Here is a 20,526-nt window from a genome sequence, read left to right as displayed (position 1 = left end):
CTTTTCCTTTCCCCATCCTTTCCTCTCTTCTCCTCTCGCAGATAGATGCCAAGACTAATATTTGGACTAGCGAAGGACAGTTGAGACTACAGAATAAAGTATGAGGACCCATCTACTCTTTCCACACTCTCTAAAACAACCAGTCTGTTCAAGTAGGCGTACAGCAAATAACATTCAATAACCAAGTAGCCATCTATTAAATAACACAAACAACTCATTCAATAACCAAGTAGCCATCTATTAAATAACACAAACAACTCATTCAATAACCAAGTAGCCATGTATTAAATAACACAAACAACTCATTCAATAACCAATAACCATCTATTAAATAACACAAACAACTCATTCAATAACCAAGTAGCCATGTATTAAATAACACAAACAACTCATTCAATAACCAAGTAGCCATCTATTAAATAACACAAACAACTCATTCAATAACCAAGTAGCCATCTATTAAATAACACAAACAACTCATTCAATAACCAAGTAGCCATGTATTAAATAACACAAACAACTAATTCAATAACCAAGTAGCCATGTATTAAATAACACAAACAACTCATTCAATAACCAAGTAGCCATTTATTAAATAACACAAACAACTAATTCAATAACCAAGTAGCCATCTATTAAATAACACAAACAACTCATTCAATAACCAATAACCATCTATTAAATAACACAAACAACTCATTCAATAACCAATAACCATCTATTAAATAACACAAACAGCTCAAAGTGTCATATCTCCCACACAGCCATGCAATATGGTGATCCCTTAGCATCAGAAGTGTAAACGGTCTGTCTCCTTACCATAGACTTGGTGAAGGGGCGAGCCAGGGTGAAGAACAGGGTCATCAGCCACCAGCTACGATGGATGGCTGTGTACATCATGTTCCCAGGGTGCACTGCATTGCAGGTGACCCCGTGGAGCGAGAGGCGTCGGTGGAGCTCGTTAGAGAACAGGAGGTTACACAGCTTGGCACGGTTGTAGGCCAGCATGGACCAGTAGTCCTTCCGAGGAGGAGACAGCACAGCCAGGTCCACCTTACCACACTGGTCCAGCAGGTCTGTAAACCTGGGGAGAGAGGAACCAAGATTAACTTTATGTACCTAGTAAAGTTTTCATTTTACAGGAACAAGTCAAGGACCGAGTACTTTAAAGTTAACTTTAATGAAAGTACACTTGAATTAAATTCCATAGACCAGTGCTCTCCAACCCTGTTCCTGGAGATCTACCATCCTGTAGGTTTTCACTCCAACCCTAATCTAGCACACCTGATTCTAATAATTAGCTGGATGATAAGGTGAATCAGGTCAGTTACCACTGGAGTGAAACTCTTCAGGCACAGGGTTGTAGAGTCCTTCCATGGACTATACACATTTAAAATAGAAGTAGGGAAGTAACTGCGTGCATCGGTGCTGTAGTTACTATAGCAGCAGAAGTGTGGTCCTGGCTGAATACAAATCTAATGCGTGACAGGATGTTTTTTAATTGCCTGCGACAGAGCAGTTAAAGCCCAGATGTTTGACACGGCTCTTGAACATTACACCGCTCGCTGGGTTATTATGCAGTCACAATAACACAGAGACACACCGCAGTCAAACACACTCCCTCCTCCTCCCTCAAAATGTGTGTGTGTGTCTGTCTGTCTGTTGGTGGTTGTGTGCATCTACATCTTAACCCAGTCATTAGAAACCCACCAATCAACATGTCACCTGGTTTCCTTGTTGTGATTTTCCAAGCCGCCCGCCTGGCGTTTGCTTACCGTTCCCTCTCCGCTACATCCTTGCTTGGCTAAATTACAACATCTGCAGGCTTTATATTTCATGTGAAGAAACTTCACAACTGCTTTAGCGCTGGGTAGGGTTAATAAATCACTTGGCGATACACATTTTTCTCTCAAAGCAAGTTTCTTGACATTTAATAATACAATATGCTCTCTTTTAACTTGCGCCTGTCAAGAGTTAAATAAGGTTACACTGATTTCATAGTGACCTACACCACATTGTCAACACTGTAAATTGTCTGTCTTTTTAGTTCAGAAAACAGCACAAATAGAAACATTCCTGGCTTTTACTTAGACATAAAGAGCACATATAGGTTGTTTATTGACACCATTTCAGCCATCTAACCGTAACCCTTTCACAGAGAGTGTAATAGGGGGTTTAAAATACAGTGTAACAGAGAGATTTAATTCAATATTTGCTCTCCTGATCTTTGAGAAGGCCTAATGCACTTATTAGTATTGTGTCAATTACACTGCAGACCCTGGTGTTGGGGGGTGATAAGGTTTTCTGCCTTTTCCCTCATCCCTCTTCCTCTCTTGTCTCCATCCCTCCTCCTCTCTTTCCATCCCTTCATACCTCCATCTCACCCACCTTGTCTGCTATACTCTGTAGGCCACAACTTTACATTACAACAGGGGGCTTAGGGAGTATAATATATTACCAGGTCAGGGGTCAGACTGAAAGCCTGTTAGGGAGAGGCTAAGTGAAATAACCAGGAAGTCACGGGAAATAACACACAAAAAGAAAAGTGAGTAACTTCAACGGGGATGCAATATAGGTGTGGAATGGAGCAGGCAGAATGGCAGATGTAATATCAGATATGGTCTCTATCCCCTCTTCTATTCTGGACTAGTCTGTAACTGACTCTCTTTTCTGGATAAGCCCTCTTTGAAGGGGTTAGGCACAATTGATTAGGGATGGGAGAGGAGGGCGAGACTGGGGTGAGAATAGGATGGAGGAATACTGGAGGGGATGGGAGAGGAGGGTGAGACTGGGGGTAGAATAGGATGGAGGAATACTGGAGAGGATGGGAGAGGAGGGTGAGACTGGGGGGAGAATAGGATGGAGGAATACTGGAGAGGATGGGAGAGGAGGGGGAGACGGGGGAGGATAGGATGGAGGAATACTGGAGGGGATGGGAGAGGAGGGTGAGACTGGGGGGAGAATAGGATGGAGGAATACTGGAGGGGATGGGAGAGGAGGGTGAGACTGGGGGGAGGTTATGATGGAGGAATAAAGCAGGGGATGGGAGAGGAGAGACAAAGATATGGGGAAATGTGTAGAAAGAAAGTGAAAAGAGGAGAGGAGAAATTGGAGGGATGGAAAGAAGAGAAACATGGCAAGAGGAAAGCGCCTGCTCTCGTTGTAACTTATTAAACAGGTCCTGTATCAATAATATGTTGTGATTTCACTTTCTTTCAAATCACACTTCACTCCCTGTCAGTGTACAGGAGCTGACAACTTGTGAATATGAGTCTCATGACTGTATTTGACTAATTAGTCAGCTTGAATAACTCTGGCAGGGGCATTGTGATTGGCTGACTATAGCCAGGATCAATGTGTCCCATGCGAACGGACTGCCTCTGATACACACGGGACAACATACTGTAGGAGTACTCCTTCCCTCCCTCCCACCCATGTTAAAGTATCAAAGTGAGAAAATAAATAAACATAAATATGGGTGTATTTACAATGATGTTTGTTCTTCACTGGTTGCCCTTTTCTTGTGGCAACAAGTCACAAATCTTGCTGCTGTGATGGCACACTGTGGAATTTCACCCAGTAGATATGGGAGTTTATCAAAATTGGGTTTGTTTTCAAATTCTTTGTGGATCTGTGTAATCTGAGGGAAATATGTGTCTCTAATATTATGGCCATACATTTGGCAGGAGGGCAGGAAGTGCAGCTCAGCTTCCACCTCATTTTGTGGGCAGTGTGCACATAGTCTGTCTTCTCTTGAGAGCCAGGTCTGCCTAAGGCAGCCTTTCTCAATGGCAAGGCTATGCTCACTGAGATTTAATGGCAGGGCCCAGGTCTGACAGAATCTGTGCAGAAGATGTAGATGCTGCTGTAGGCCCTCCTTTGTTGGGGACAGAAGCACCAGATCATCAGCAAACAGTAGACATTTTACTTCAGATTGTAGTAGTGTGAGGCCGGGTGCTGCAGACTGTTCTAGTGCCCTCGCCAATTCTTTTATATGTATGTTGAATAGGGTGTGGCTTAAGCTGCATCCCTGTCTCACTCCAAGGCCCTGTGGAAAGAAATGTGTGTGAATGGATTGGGGTGATCAGTCCTTGGTTCCAAATATTGGGGAAGATGCCAGAGCTAAGGATGATGTTAAAGAGTTTAAGTATAGCCAATTGGAATTTGTGGTCTGTATATTTTATCATTTCAATCAGGATACCATCAACACCACAGGCCTTTTTGAGTTGGATGGTTTGTATTTTGTCCTGTAGTTCATGTATTTAATAGTTGATTTTGAGATTTGATCATGTATATGTATATAGTATTTGTCACAATTATGAGTGAAGAGGTGTGGAGTCAGGCGCAGAGAGCAAAGATGTGGGAAAAACAACACGCTTTAATGTCCCGAAACACAACATGTACAAAGTGAAAACACAAATGAACAGAAATATAACCGGACAGCGTGTAACCCAAAAATACAACAAAATACACTCAACCAACAAAACAGACGAACATCATTACAGAATCACCCACCACGATTCACAGACCGAGCAGCGTGTGAACTGACAGGAGCTAAAGGAGGACGATATGGACGGCAGAAGCAGGGATTATACGACGTGGGAAGAAATCGACAGGTGGGCGGCCAACCCAGTGCGAGTGCAAGAGCCCGCCTGGGATTCCCTACAGCAATGCGAAGAGGGCTATACATGGATGGAATTGAAAAGGAAAGCACGGCTATACAGAGCGAAAACCGTAGGTAACGGGGGAAAAGCGCAGAGAGAGAGTCAGACCTGAGCCTACTCTCCCTGTTAATTGTGAGGAGCAGCAATATGAGGACTTCTGGTCTTGGGAGATGATATTAGACGGAAAAGGACCCTGGGTGCAGCCGGGAGAATATCGCCGTCCCAAGGAGGAAATAGAAGTAGCTAAAGCGTGAGTATGAGGCGTGAGTATGAGGAGGCAGCACTGCGACGCAGTTGGAAACCGGAAAGTCACCCCAAAAAATTTATTGGGGGGGGCTAAAAGGGAGAATAGTTATGCCAGGTAGGAAACCTGTGCATACTCCCTGTGCTCACCGTTGGGCTAGACAGACCGGGCAGGCACCGTGTTATGCTATGGAGCGCACGGTGTTTCCAGTGCGGGTGCAGTGCCAGCTGCGACTCATACCAGCCCTTCCTATTGGCCGGGCTAGAGTGGGCATCGAGCCAGGTAAGCTTGGGCAGGCTCGGTGCTCTAGAGCTCCAGTGCGCCTGCACGGTCCGGTCTATCCAGAGCCACCTCTACACACCAGTCCTCCGGTAGCAGCTCCCCGCACCAGGCTTCCTGTGCGTGTCCTCGCGCCAGTACCTCCAGTTCCAGCACCACGCACCAGGCCTCCAGTGCGCCTCGCCTGTTCAGCGCAGCCAGTGCTTTTCTCCCCTCCTGCGCTGCCGGAGTCTCCCGCTTGTTTAGCGCAACCAGAGCTGTTCTCCTCTCCTGCACTGTTGGAGTCTCCCGCCTGTTCAGCGCAGCCAGAGCCTTTCTCCTCTCCTGCGCTGCCGGAGTCTCCTGTCTGCCCAGCGCCGCCAGCCAGCCAGGATTTACCGGAGCCTACTACCTGCCTGAGCTTCCTCTCAGTACTGAGCTTCCTCTCAGTACTGAGCTTCCTCTCAGTACTAGGCTCCCTCTCAGTACCGAGCTTCCTCTCAGTACCGAGCTTCCTCTCAGTACCGAGCTTCCTCTCAGTACCGGGCTTCCCCTCAGTACCGGGCTTCCCCTCAGTACCGGGCTTCCCCTCAGTACCGGGCTGCTTCGGTCCCGGGCTGCCCCTCTATCCTGAGTTGCCCTCTATCCTGAGTTGCCCCTCTATCCTGAGTTGCCCCTCTATCCTGAGTTGCCCCTCTATCCTGAGTTGCCCCTCTATCCTGAGTTGCCCCTCTGTCCCGAGCTGCCCCTCTGTCCCGAGCTGCCCCTCGGTCCCGAGCTGCCCCTCGGTCCCGAGCTGCCCCTCGGTCCCGAGCTGCCCCTCGGTCCCGAGCTGCCCCTCAGTTATGTGGGGATCAGGGTGAGGACTATTAGGCCATGGTCGGCGGAGAAGGTGGATTATCCTAGGACGCGAAGGGGAGGAACTAGGACATTTATGGAGTGGGGTCCACGTCCTGAGCCAGAACCGCCACCATGGACAGACGCCCACCCGGACCCTCCCTATGCTCTTGAGGTGCGTCCCGGAGTCCGCACCTTAGGGGGGGGGTTCTGTCACGCCTTGGTCATTGTATCTTGTGTTTTTTGTTATATGTTTGGGTGGGCCAGGGTGTGACATGGGTTTATATGTTGTATTTCGTATTGGGGTTTGTATTAATTAGGAGTGTGTATTAGTAGGGGTGTGTCTAGTTAGGCTTGGCTGCCTGAGGCGATTCCTAATTGGAGTCAGCTGATTCTCGTTGTCTCGGATTGGGAACCGTATTTAGGCAGCCTGAGTGCGTGTTGTATTTCGTGGGCGATTGTACCTGTCCTTGTGTTAGTCACCAGATAGGCTGTAAGTAGTTTTACTCGTTTGTTGTTTTGTATTCTCAGTTATTTCATGTACAGCATTTTCTTCATTAAAAGTCATGAGTAACCTACACGCTGCATTTCGGTCTGACTCACTTCAAACAACAGACGAATATCATTACAGTATTGTCATGACGTTGGCCTGTGGGTAAGGTTTATGACCCCTCCCATAAATACCTTTTTCCCTCCTCTCTCTCTTGACTCTACAGAGGGACTCTTGAATAGCCTTTGTTAAACATAGAGAGTCTGGGAGCATCAAACAAGTGGGGGGGGGGGACCATATTTCGACAATAGAACCAGTTGAAAAATATGCGTTGGTACTTAATGAACATGACGTCAGTTCGGTTGTCATCTGAGACATTATGACTGATGAAGGAACGACAAACTGTATCTGGGAAAGTCTACACATTATAGTTATCAGATTCACATGGAATTGTTGTGCAATTTAAATGCAATTTAAATTAAACTATTTGTGAAAAGATTAACTGTAATTTTAGCTTCCAAATGAGAGAATTGGGTTTTCATAAGATAAGAGCTCTGCTCAATCAGTGGCCCACCCCTGTGAAGAGACATGGGTTATAAACTATGAAACACACCCTTCTCTTCCTCCACTATATAAGCCCTTGACGAAAATGTAACCTTCTGTTCCGGGTAAATTAGGATGACGGTCCGATTTCAGAAGGATTCAGATAATAACTACAGAACGAAGCCAACCTCAGCGTGAGCTTTGGTTGCGAATGGTATGAACTTTGAACTCTTATTCACTACAGAAGTAATACCTCCTAGCCGTTGAGTTAGCAGTGGCCGCCGTAAACGTGGGCTAGGAAAGGATGGATGATGTATCCCGTCTACCACACAACGACGACACTGCAACGTATCCCGTTCACCACCAGTGACATTCTTCCGAGGACAGGAAGATCTCTGTTGGCCAACATGACCAGCATCTATGACCAACCTCCCGAAGCGCAGTTCAGAGAAAATATTTATTGCATTTTCCTTTTCCAAATGGGCGGTAATTTAGAATGCATAAGATACTGTATTTACGATAGCAGAGCTTCTCCCTTTGTTTCTCAGTCTTCCCGCTCTTTCACTCAAACCCAACCCCCTTTTCTTCGTGTAACCAGCTGTCACATCTGTTCCGTCCGCTAGGGACGTTTTTCTTTATGACATAATTTGTAATCAAGGTATTATTCATTCTGTGTATATGTAATTCTGTGTGATTAGTTAGGTATTTAGTAAAGAAATAATTAAACTCAATTTTGTATTGCTGAATAGAATAGCATGTCATATCACTTAATCCGGCATAGCCAAAGACATGACAGTGTTTTACAATTTTCCAAGAAATGGTTAGTCTATGGATTCTTCAATTACATTGAGCTGATTTCTGACATGCTGTTCCTTCTTTTTTCCTCTCTCTCTCTCAGTCTCTCTCTGTCTCTCTCTGTCTCTCTCTGTCTCTCTCTGTCTCTCTCTGTCTCTCTCTGTCTCTCTCTGTCTCTCTCTGTCTCTCTCTGTCTCTCTCTGTCTCTCTCTCTGAGCCCTAGGACCATACCTCAGGACTACCTGGCCTTATGACCCCTGGCCGTCCCTGTGGTCGTGCTGCTGATCCAATTTCTGCTGTTTTGCCTGTGGCTATGGAACCATGACCTGTTCACCAGATGTGGTACCTTTCCCTGGCCCTGCTGTTTTCGTCCCCTCTCTCTCCTTCTCTCTCCTTCTTTAGTGCACCTGCTGTCTCGACCTCTGAATACTCAGCTATGAAAATACAACTGACATTTACTCCTGAGGTGCTGACCTGTTGCACCCTCTGCAACAACTGTGATTATTATTTGACCCTGCTGGTCATCTATGAACATTTGAACATCTTGAAGAACGATCTGGCCTTACAGTTTTTCTCAGTCGCTTTGGTGCATTTTTCACATCATCCCTAACATGTGCAAAATAACAAGTGCATTTCTCAGAACAATTTGTACAAACTGCAATATACAATAGATATGTTTCTAAAACTAGTCAGTCACTAAACATCCATAGTACATCTCTCAAAAGTAAATATTCATGCCAATGATCATGTCAGTGTCATCAGAATGATAAGTCATTGAGTCATTGTTAACGAACAAGGTCGTCAAAATGTTTAGGCATGTTGTCAATGTAACTGTGTACTTTGACAGTTTTACCTGATGTAAACTTAGGCTACAGTTTGGATGACAGTTACTGTATTGAAAATGCACAAGGCTGCACTTCTATGGCATATATCAATTTCAACAGTACTATTTACATATTACTGTATGTGGGTTATTGATTGAAAGAGACTGGACAACCCAAGGGGCACAAAGGAAAAACAACTAAATTAGAAAGAAACACAGGAAACCACCCCAAAGGCACAACTTTGCCCGCAGCACTCTTGTGCTGTCTCTACACATCCAGAAGTTCCTGTCTGTCGGCCCACATATTCTCATCCACATCACACCGGATATTTTCCCTTCCAATGCAACGTGGAAAGAATCTTTTGGAATGCCTTATCCATCCTCTGCAGGCGTCTACTGTGATGTCCTCACATGCTGCATCCATTGCAGCCAGCAGGGTCATCTGTGTATGTGGCTGACGATCGTACACCTTCCACCTCCATGCTGAAAATAACTACTCAATTGGATTAACGAATGGTGAATAAGGTTGGAGGAATTCTATGAGCATCCTCGGGTGGGTCATAAACCATTGCCTTATGATGTTTGATCGATGGAAACTCACATTATCACAAATGACCACATACTTTGGCAAATCCTCTCTAAGCAGACCCCTCTCATCATCAGGGATGAGAGCCCTGTAGAGAGTCTCTAAAAAGTTGAGTAGATGCTGGGTGTTGTATGGCCCTATAAGGGGGATATGGGTTAGGACACCATGCTCCAAAATAGCAGCACACATGCTGATATTTCCTCCCCGTTGGCCTGGCAAATCCACAGTAGCTCTGTGACCGATGATATTCAGACCCCGCCTTCTGCATTTGGTCAGGTTGAAGCCAGCCTCATCCACGTATACAAAGTTGTGAGAGGGTTCACTTGATTCCAACTCCATTATACGCTATATCCCAGAACACACAGTTGAATTTTGTTTGGTAAGGACGAGTGACATAAAATTTACATATATTGCATGTTCCTTCCACAGCGATGGAAATGTGTGCAGTTTATGCTTACTGTACTATGTATCACTATAAAATGTTGCTGTAAAGTAGTTACATAGATATATGTTTTACCTGTACATACTGGTACCGTAGCTCCTTAACTCTGTCCTCATTCCTTTAGAATGGTACACGGTACAGCTGTTTCATACTCATCTGATTTCTATGCAGCACCCTGTAGATGGTTGAGATGCTATAACCGTACGGATGATTTCAAAGACATCGTTGTCTTCTATAATGGTCCTTTGTATTTCCCTGCTCTCATGGCATTGTTTGCTCGGACCATGGTGCAAATAGCCTCCTCCTGTTGAGGTGTGAAAAGGTGTCCTCTGCCACCGGTTTGAGGTAATCTTGTAGTCCTATGTGGGGAAATGCAGTGATGCATCGCACACTTTCACATAGACAAAAACTATGCGAACACACATTTTACTGTAAAACATACACGTGGGTGCATGTAAGGTGCAGTATGTATCTGTATAGAGTATATTTCTGTATGCTGTGAAATACAAGTGGACTACTGTAATATGAAGCATTGTAGGAAGTATACAGTATACTGCTTATATACAGTAACAGTGCACTGTACATTGGTGGACATACCTGTTCTCTCTTCGAAACGTTTGAACTATTGAGGACACGGTTGATCTCCCAATATTCGGCTGCACCCTTCGACCCGTCTCAGCCATTGTAAGGCCATGATTGACAACATGGTCTACAATAGTGGCCCCTATGTCCTCTTCAGTCTCTTCCTCTGTTTTGCCTTCCACCACGCATCCTTGCTCCTCTTCTTCCTCCTCTTGGCTGTTGACCCTGTTCGTTTCCTGGTCCATCCATTATTGTAAAATTGCAACTCTGTGTTGTGGTCTGTCTATATATGCTTGCCAATTGATTCTTCATGAGATGCAACTTTGAGCAATTTAGACAACTGGTTGATTGTTGGTTGAACTAACACTTTACATTCCTTCATGAGTGAGGGTCAATTTCACCTGCACGATTCATCAATTCACGTTTTTGTATAAAAGGTCTAATAGAAATGTGTAAAACTATGCTTGACAGTTTATGACAAATAGTTCAACAATTTTGCATGTAATGGCTTATGCAAGGAACTAATGCCTAGATGTTTTGAGGGGTAAGAGTATTCAACAGAGAACCATCTACTATATTTTGATCAACATGACATGAGCAATTGATAATGTGGAAAAAAGCTGACACGTGTACATTATCAATTGCAATTTGTTCAAAAGGAATAAGAAATAGCTTAAATGATGTGCACAAGTGACTAGATGATTTGGAATTTGTACAAGTAGTATCAAGAATTGCACTTTTGATCTGAGAAATGCACCAAAGCGACTGAGAAAAACTGTAATGGCCATGTACTCTTATAATCTCAGCCAGAAAAGGACTGGCCAACTCTCGGAGCCTGGATCCTCTCTTGGTTCAGTTCAGTATTGATTTACATATAGTGTAAGTGTGAGGGTAGGGCTATGCTTTAGGGGGTTAGGTAGTGGTTATAAATAATATTTGTTTAGTCAGTGAATACAGACCTGTGTGACTCAGAGGACACCACCACCACACGGGCGGGGGCGGAGCGTCGCAGCACTTCCTGTAGACACTGCACCAACAGGAAGTGACCTAGGTGGCAGATCTGGAAGGTGGACTCCAGACCGTCCTCCGTCAGACGCCAAGGCTGGGTACACACAGCTGCGTTACATATCAGGATGTGGAGCGGCCTAAGGGGAAAGGCGAGGGACATACAGGCAATGAGACGCTGAGCGCCAGTATTACAAGGTATGGGCACTGTGACCTCCTCTCCACTCTGTAACCAGAGATCTAGGGAGAAGGAAAGGAACGGAGAGGGGAAGACAGGAGGGAAAGAGAGAGGTGTGCTATTCCTGTGTGCAGCTGCTAGAGACAGGGTATTAGTGATATGATATACTGTATGTATACTGTATAGCGGGCTTCCTCTCTTACTCCCCCATGGTCTGACTGAGAGATACTGAATACAGTTGGACACTAGCCATCAGAAACAACCAACACCTTGAATAGTCATCATATCAACCTGAGAGAGAGAGAGAGAGAGAGAGAGAGAGAGAGAGAGAGAGAGAGAGAGAGAGAGAGAGAGAGAGAGAGAGAGAGAGAGAGAGAGAGAGAGAGAGAGAGAGAGGGAGAGATTGAGAGAGGGGGAGAGAGAGAGAGAACAGGGAGAGAGAGAGAACAGAGAGAGAGAGAGAGAGAGAGAGAGAGAGAGGGAGAGAGAGAGAGAGAGAGAGAGAAGGGAGAGAAGAGAGAACAGGGAGAGAGAGAGAGAGAGAGAGAGAGAGAGAGAGAGAGAGAGAGAGAGAGAGAGAGAGAGAGAGAGGAACAGAGAGAGAGAACAGGGAGAGAGAACAGGGAGAGAGGGGGGGTTTGGCAAAAAATACTTCAGTCAGTTATAGAACCCATTGCCCTCTATGGCTGTGAGGTTTTGCGTTGTACTTTGTGTACAACGCAAAACCCCAAACAATGCATGCAGAGCAGAATTAAGACTACACCCGCTAGTTATGGTTTCAGCAGAAGTTGTCCTCCTAGCAGGATGCCTAGCCCTGAAAGGTTATTAACATCCAGAAAAGAGCTGTTCAATTCTACAACCACCTAAAAGGAAGTGATGACCACACATTCTACCACAGAGCCTCACCTACAAAGAGATGAACCTACAGAAGTTCTATCAGCCAGCTGGTTCTGGGGCTCTATTCACAAACAGACTCCACACCAAGGGGCCAGGGTTCCGGTTTTGAAGCACTGTTGACTGCTCCTACAGTTTTGCTTCGGTACTCTGTCCATGTCGGGCTGTGAGAGATCCTTGTAGGCGGCATCCCTCCAGCGAGCTCGAAACCACAGTAACACTGGCGAACAATCCAAACACTCCCACCAATTTTTGATTTCTTCCATTAGAATGAATTACGAGGCCCAGGGCAGTGTGTGTACCCTGTGTTTAAGACTGCCTGCTGGATTCATTAAAAACTGGATGCTAGAAATTGAATGTGTGAATTGTTATGCATGGCTCTAATGATTCTTCCCTATAACACTGTTAGAGAGGACAGGAGTGTACATTCACCTTCAGGCCTCCTAACACACAGCACACACAGCTCACACAGCACACACAGCTCACACAGCACACACAGCTCACACAGCTCACACAGCTCATGCAGCACACATAGGGATCATTACTGAGAGTCACACTCAGTCCACACCAACTACAGAATTCCTACATATGCAAATCATACTCTACCGTGCTATATACAGAATAATTTAAAAACTCTTAGCCGCAGTGTTTAACCCAAAGTAAGAAGTCATCTTTAGATTGAACTCCAAATCCACTGCCTAAAATGTACCCAGCGTCAGTGACTTAATAGAGCTAGAGAACAGGTTGGTGGGTAGTAAGAAAGCAGTGTTTGGACACACCTACTCATTGTACTATCTTTTCCATTGTAGAAGAATAGTGAAGACATCCAAACTATTGAATAACACATATGGAATCATGTAGTAACTAAAAAAGAGCTCAACAAATCCAAATATATTTTATATTTGAGATTCTTCAAAGTAGCCACCCTTTGCCTTGATGACAGCTTTGCACAGCTGCATGAGGTAGTAACCTGGAATGCATTTCAATTAACCGGCGTGTCTTGTTAAAAGTTCATTTGTGGAATTTCTTTCCTTCTTAATGTGTTTGAGCCAGTCAGTTGTGTTGTGACAAGGTAGGGTGGTATACAGAAGATAGCCCTATATGGTAAAAGTCCAAGTCCATATTATGGCAAGAACAGCTCAAATAAGAAAATTGACTGACATGAAGTAACAGAGCATTTGGAATACAGGTTTAGGTTTAAAAATGATTCTAAATTTGGTCATTTCTACATGTTTTTTGTATGTTTTAATGTCAGACTTGATTTTCCCTAACGAAAAATGAATCAACCCCTACAAAAATGTCCATTAATTATAATCCACATAAAAATAATTCACATTTCCTGTTGCTGCAGGATTATTTTCCTGCTGTGAGAAACTGGTCAAATTAAGATACGACATCTGTATGTAAGACCTCTTTCAGTTAGATAAACAAACTTTCATAGATCCAAATTGTAAAAAAACAAAACTGTTGGTGATTTTACAGGTCAGTTAAAGAGGGACCACCAGTTAAAATCAGACCACAAGTTAGGCGAGAGCACTTGTCCTTAATGTGTATCTCTCGGAGCTCATAACCCCTCCTCCTCCTCCTCCTCAGAAGAGCAGACATCAGTTCCTAGCGCAGGGTCTCATCTTCATAAACACCGGTATAATGAAGGTCTTTAATGGGCCTACTGCTGCTGGCCCGGTCAAACTGTTATCTTAGCGCTGGTCAAGCGGGGGTGTTAAGTACCAAACAGGGATAGATGAGTATATTGTATATTTAGTGTAACTAGCCCCCTTTGGCATGATCTCTGACATCAATGATAACCTGCCTGGAGGAGGTGATTGGCTCTGTGTGCGGCTGGGCTCTATCCAATGATCATTAACACAGGACTTTATTGGCCATACAGGGACGGGAGCTGGAACAAACACACACACAGGTTAGAAATGTGTGTGTTTTGTGTGTCTGAAGACAAGTGTTCTCTAATATAGTTCTGGCAGTATCAGACAACTGCTCCATGCCATTCACAGCTCACAGACTCTCCTCTCCCCTCAACTCTGCTCTAACTTACCCTGGGATGCCCCCACAAGTCTATTTTAGTGATTACATTTAGTTTTGATACTTAATATAAATCCCTTTTGAACACATAGTGGCCACCGACTGTATTTCTTTAAATTACTATAGTGGCCACCGACTATATTTCTTTAAATTACTATAGCGGCCACCGATGGTATTTCTTTAAATTACTATAGCGGACACCGATGGTATTTCTTTAAATTACTATAGCGACCACCGATGGTATTTCTTTAAATTACTATAGCGGCCAGCGACCACCGATGGTATTTCTTTAAATTACTATAGCGACCACCGATGTATTTCTTTAAATTACTATAGCGACCACCGATGGTATTTCTTTAAATTACTATAGCGACCACCGATGGTATTTCTTTAAATTACTATAGCGACCACCGATGGTATTTCTTTAAATTACTATAGCGACCACCGATGGTATTTCTTTAAATTACTATAGCGACCACCGATGGTATTTCTTTAAATTACTATAGCGACCACCGACGGTATTTCTTTAAATTACTATAGCGACCACCGATGGTATTTCTTTAAATTACTATAGCGACCACCGACGGTATTTCTTTAAATTACTATAGCGGCCACCGACTGTATTTCTTTAAATTACTATAGCGACCACCGATGATATTTCTTTAAATTACTATAGCGACCACCGACGGTATTTCTTTAAATTACTATAGCGACCACCAATGGTATTTCTTTAAATTACTATAGCGATCACCAACGGTATTTCTTTAAATTACTATAGCGACCACCGATGGTATTTCTTTAAATTACTATAGCGACCACCGACGGTATTTCTTTAAATTACTATAGCGACCACCGATGGTATTTCTTTAAATTACTATAGCGACCGCCGATTGTATTTCTTTAAGTTGATTGGACAAGATTTGGAAAGGCACACACCTGTCTATATAAGGTCCCACAGTTGCCAGTGCATGTCAGAGCAAAAATCAAGCCATTAGGTTGAAGGAATTGTCTTTAGAGCTCCGAGACATGATTGTGTTGAGGTACAGATCTGGGGAAGGATACCAAAAGATGTCTGCAGCATTGAAGGTCTCCAAGAACACAGTGGCCTTAATCATTCTAAAATGGAAGACGTTTGGAACCACCTACTCTTCCTAGAGCTGGTCGCCAGGATAAACTGGTCGCCAGGATAAGCAATCGGAGAAGGGCCTTGGTCAGGAAGGAGACTATGAACCCGATGGTCACTCTGACAGAGCTCCAGAGTTCCTCTGTAGAGATGGGAGAACCTTCCAGAAGGACAACCATTTCTGCAGCACTCCACCAATCAGGACTTTATGGTAGAGTGGCCAGACGGAAGCCACTCTTCAGTAAACGGCACATGACATCCCGCTTGGAGTATGCCAAAAGGCACCCAAAGGACTCTCAGACCATGAGAAACACAATTCTCTGGTCTGATGAAACCAAGATTCAACTCTTTGACCTGAATGTCAAGCATCACGTCTGGAGAAAACATGGCATCATCCCTACGGTGAAGCACAGTGGTGGCAGCATCATGCTGTGGGGGTGTTTTTCATCGGCAGGGACTGGGAGACTAGTCAGGATCAAGGCAAAGATGAAGTACAGAGAGATTCTTGATGAAGTCCTGAGCGCTGTGGAGCAGGTTCTCAGACTGGGACAAAGTTTCACCTTCCTACAAGACAAGACCCTAAGCTCACAACCAAGACAACACAGGAGTGGCTTTGGGACAAGTCTCTGAATGTCCTTGAGTAGCCCAGCCAGAGTCCGGACTTAAACCTGATCGAACATCTCTGGAGAGACCTGAAAATAGCTGTGCAGCAACACTCCCCATCCAACCTGACAGAGTTTGAGAGGATCTACAGAGAAGAATGGGAGAATGTCCCCAAATACAGGTGTGCCAAACTTGTAGCGTCATACCCAAAAAGACTCACGGGTGTAATTTCTGTCAAAGGTGCTTCAACAAAGTACTGCGTAAAGGGTCTGAATACTCATGTAAATGTGATATTTCACTTGTTTAGAGGAAGAGGAGTTAGAGATGATTGGAGGAATAGAGATGTGGAGCGAGAAGTGGAGGGAGAGTAGAGTGGAGCGAGAGGAGAGGAGAGTGGAGGGAGAGGAGAGTGGAGGGAGAGGAGAGTGGAGGGAGGAGTGGAGAGTGGAGTGAGAGGAGAGTGGAGGGAGGAATGGAGAGTGGAGCGAGAGGAGAGTGGAGCGAGAGGAGAGTGAGGGGGAGTGGAGGGAGAGGCGAGTGGAGGGAGAGGAGAGTGGAGGGAGAGGAGAGTGGAGGGAGAGGAGAGTGGAGGGAGAGGCAAGTGGAGGGAGGAGTGGAGCGAGAGGAGAGTGGAGTAAGAGGAGATTGGAGGGAGAGGAGAGTGGAGGGAGGAGTGGAGCAAGAGGAGAGTAGAGCGAGAGGAGAGTGGAGCGAGAGGAGAGTGGAGGGAGGAGTGGAGCGAGAGGAGAATGGAGGGAGGAGTGCAGCGAGAGGAGAGCGAGAGGAGAGTGGAGGGAGAGGCGAGTGGAGGGAGAGGAGAGTGGAGGGAGGAGTGGAGCAAGAGGAGAGTGGAGGGAGAGGAGAGTGGAGGGAGAGGAGAGTGGAGCGAGAGGAGAGTTGAGGGAGGAGTGGAGTGAGAAGAGAGTGAAGCGAGAGGAGAGTGGAGGGAGTGGAGGGAGGAGTGGAGCAAGAGAAGAGTGGAGGGAGAGGAGAGTGGAGCGAGAGGAGAGGAGAGTGGAGCGAGAGGAGAGTTGAGGGAGGAGTGGAGTGAGAAGAGAGTGGATCGAGAGGGGAGTGGATCGAGAGGGGAGTGGAGCGAGAGGAGAGTGGAGTGAGAGGAGAGTGGAGGGAGGAGTGGCGCGAGAGGAGAGTGGAGCGAGAGGAGTGGAGAGAGAGGAGAGTGAAGCAAGAGGAGAGTGGAGGGAGGAGTGGAGCGAGAGGAGAGTGAAGCGAGAGGAGAGAGAAGGGAGGAGTGGAGCGAGAGGAGAGTGAAGCGAGAGGAGGGTGAGAAGAGCGAAACGAGAGGAGAGTGGAGCGAGAGGAGTGTGGAGGGAGGAGTGGAGCAAGAGGAGAGTGGAGCAAGAGGAGAGTGGAGCGAGGAGTGGAGTGAGAGGAGAGTGAAGCGAGAGGAGAGTGGAGCGAGAGGAGAGTGGAGGGAGAGGAACATGAGGGAGAGGAGGAAGAAAAGGATGAGGGAGAGGAGGATGAAGAGGATGAGGGGAGGAGGAAGAAGAGGATAAGGGAGAGGAGATTTTTTCACATAGGTGTTCCTTTGTCCAGGTGTGAAAGGGCAGTGTGGAGTGCAAAATGGATTGCATCATCTGTGGATCTGTTTGGGCAGTATGCGAATTGGAGTGGGTCCATTCTGTCTTGGATGATGGTGTTGATGTGAGCCATGTAGGTATTACAGACTGGGTCAGAGATTGATAGAAAATGTTAGTGAAGACACTTGCCAGGTGGTCAGCGCATGCTCTGGGTATGTGTCCTGGTAATCCATCTGACCCTGTTGCCTTGTGAACGTTAACCTGTTTAAAGGTCTTACTCACATCGACTACAGAGAGTGTTTTTGTGGAACCCTGGGGCAGTTCATATTGCTACAGTAATAGCTCATAGGAATAAACAGGCATAACTTATTACTTACAGTTTCTTGGTCTTGAAAGAGTCAGCGAACTCTCTGACACTGCGGAGAGAGGCCAGGTCCAACATCATGGCCTCCAACCTGGCCTTGTGCTGCAGAGAGAACAGACAACACACAACAACTTTATCATCATCATCAACATCATCAATCAACAATATTGTGAGTTTCGGTATGACACAAACACTAGCTCCTCCAGAAGTAACCATTTAGATTGACATCTGCTGATGTTGAGTTAGACCAGACTGACTGCAGATGGCTCCAGATCTGATGAGACATTATGACCACAGCTCAACTACAGCAGACAGGTTCACATCTCTCTCAGGCTGTTGATGGCTCCTGACATGCTCTTGGTTCTGTGTAAATGCTCTTGGTTCTGTGTAAATGCTCATGGTTCTGTGTAAATGCTCTTGGTTCTGTGTAAATGATCATGGTTCTGTGTAAATGCTCACGGTTCTGTGTAAATGCTCATGGTTCTGTGTAAATGTTTACGGTTCTGTGTAAATGCTCATGGTTCTGTGTAAATGTGTATGGTTCTGTGTAAATGCTCATGGTTCTGTGTAAATGTTTATGGTTCTGTGTAAATGCTCATGGTTCTGTGTAAATGCTCATGGTTCTGTGTAAATGCTCATGGTTCTGTGTAAATTCTCATGGTTCTGTGTAAATGCTCATGGTTCTGTGTAAATATGCATGGTTCTGTCTGTCCATGTGTAGCTCATCACACACCATTTGCCGGTGGACAGGGAGAGGAGTGGTGAAAGATAGATGACTGTACAGCTAAATGTGTATCTGCATTTACACACCGAATACAGACTATTCATTATCTACTCTATCACACTGGATCAGTCTACAGACTATTCATTATCTACTCTATCACACTGGATCAGTCTACAGACTATTCATTATCTACTCTATCACACTGGATCAGTCTACAGACTATTCATTATCTACTCTATCACACTGGATCAGTCTACAGACAAATATTCATTATCTACTCTATCACACTGGATCAGTCTACAGACTATTCATTATCTACTCTATCACACTGGATCAGTCTACAGACTATTCATTATCTACTCTATCACACTGGATCAGTCTACAGACTATTCATTATCTACTCTATCACACTGGATCAGTCTACACAACAAATACAGACTATTCATTATCTACTCTATCACACTGGATCAGTCTACAGACTATTCATTATCTACTCTATCACACTGGATCAGTCTACAGACTATTCATTATCTACTCTATCACACTGGATCAGTCTACAGACTATTCATTATCTACTCTATCACACTGGATCTACTCTATCACACTGGATCAGTCTACAGACTATTCATTATCTACTCACACTGGATCACACTACAGACTATTCATTATCTACTCTATCACACTGGATCAGTCACACAAATACAGACTATTCATTATCTACTCTATCATCACTGGACTCAGTATCTACATCACACTGGATCAATCTACAGACTATTCATTATCTACTCTATCACACTGGATCAGTCTACACACCAAATACAGACTATTCATTATCTACTCTATCACACTGGATCAGTCTACAGACACATTATCTACTCTAAACTGGACAGACTACTCATTATCTACTCTATCACACTGGATCAGTCAACACACCAAATACAGACTATTCATTATCTACTCTATCACACTGGATCAGTCTACAGACTATACAGACTATCATCACACTGGATCTACACCAAATACAGACTACTCATTATCACTCTATCACACTGGATCAGTCTACAGACTATTCATTATCTACTCTATCACACTGGATCAGTCTACAGACTATTCATTATCTACTCTATCACACTGGATCAGTCTGGACAGACTATTCATTATCTACTCTATCACACTGGATCAGTCTACAGGATTCATTATCTACAGCACTGGATCAGTCTACAGACTATTCATTATCTACTCTATCACACTGGATCAGTCTACAGACTATTCATTATCTACTCTATCACACTGGATCAGTCTACAGACTATTCATTATCTACTCTATCACACTGGATCAGTCTACAGACTATTCAGGACAGCACAGACAGAGTGTGTGTGTGTAAATGGTCCGTCAGACTCAACATCACACCTGAGAGAGAGAGACACTGTCTGTGATTGGGAATATCAGCTATTCCTGATGCACACTTTCCCCGCTGTCCTTAGAGAACACTGTCAGCTCACATTACCCCAGGAAGAGTGTTCCACGCTTCGGTTTCCGAATTCCGACTCCCTGACAGTCTGACCCACATCTCATCTCTAACCCAGGAATGTCATAAGGGAATGACTTTCCTTCCTGCATCTGTCTCTGTAGAGAGTGACTATATATGACACCCACAGCAAGGACACACATGGAAAGATACCCACCAGCCAAGACAAGCACGGCAAGGGTTAACAGCTCCTTCATGTTTGAGATACACTTTTCAGGCATTTTACACTCTCACATTCTCTCTCACACACACACACACGCA

General features: G+C 44.9%; 1 protein-coding gene across 1 annotated transcript in view; it reads right to left on the bottom strand.

Annotated features, from left to right (window-relative positions):
• Positions 1-718: 718 nt before the first annotated feature.
• LOC124004622 (WW domain-containing oxidoreductase-like) overlaps positions 719-20,526 on the bottom strand; it is a 134,542-nt gene continuing 114,734 nt past the window's right edge. The window contains exons 6-8 of the mRNA XM_046313305.1: positions 18,026-18,114; positions 11,224-11,409; positions 719-1,084 (exon numbers count right to left, since the gene is read on the bottom strand). Of these exons, the coding sequence (XP_046169261.1) occupies positions 748-1,084; positions 11,224-11,409; positions 18,026-18,114 (612 nt within the window). The 3' untranslated portion in view covers positions 719-747. The remainder of the gene's footprint in view (positions 1,085-11,223; positions 11,410-18,025; positions 18,115-20,526) is intronic.

Source organism: Oncorhynchus gorbuscha, linkage group LG01 (assembly GCF_021184085.1).
Source record: "Oncorhynchus gorbuscha isolate QuinsamMale2020 ecotype Even-year linkage group LG01, OgorEven_v1.0, whole genome shotgun sequence".
NCBI lineage: Eukaryota > Metazoa > Chordata > Actinopteri > Salmoniformes > Salmonidae > Oncorhynchus > Oncorhynchus gorbuscha.
This window is presented reverse-complemented; position numbering and strand designations above follow the sequence as displayed.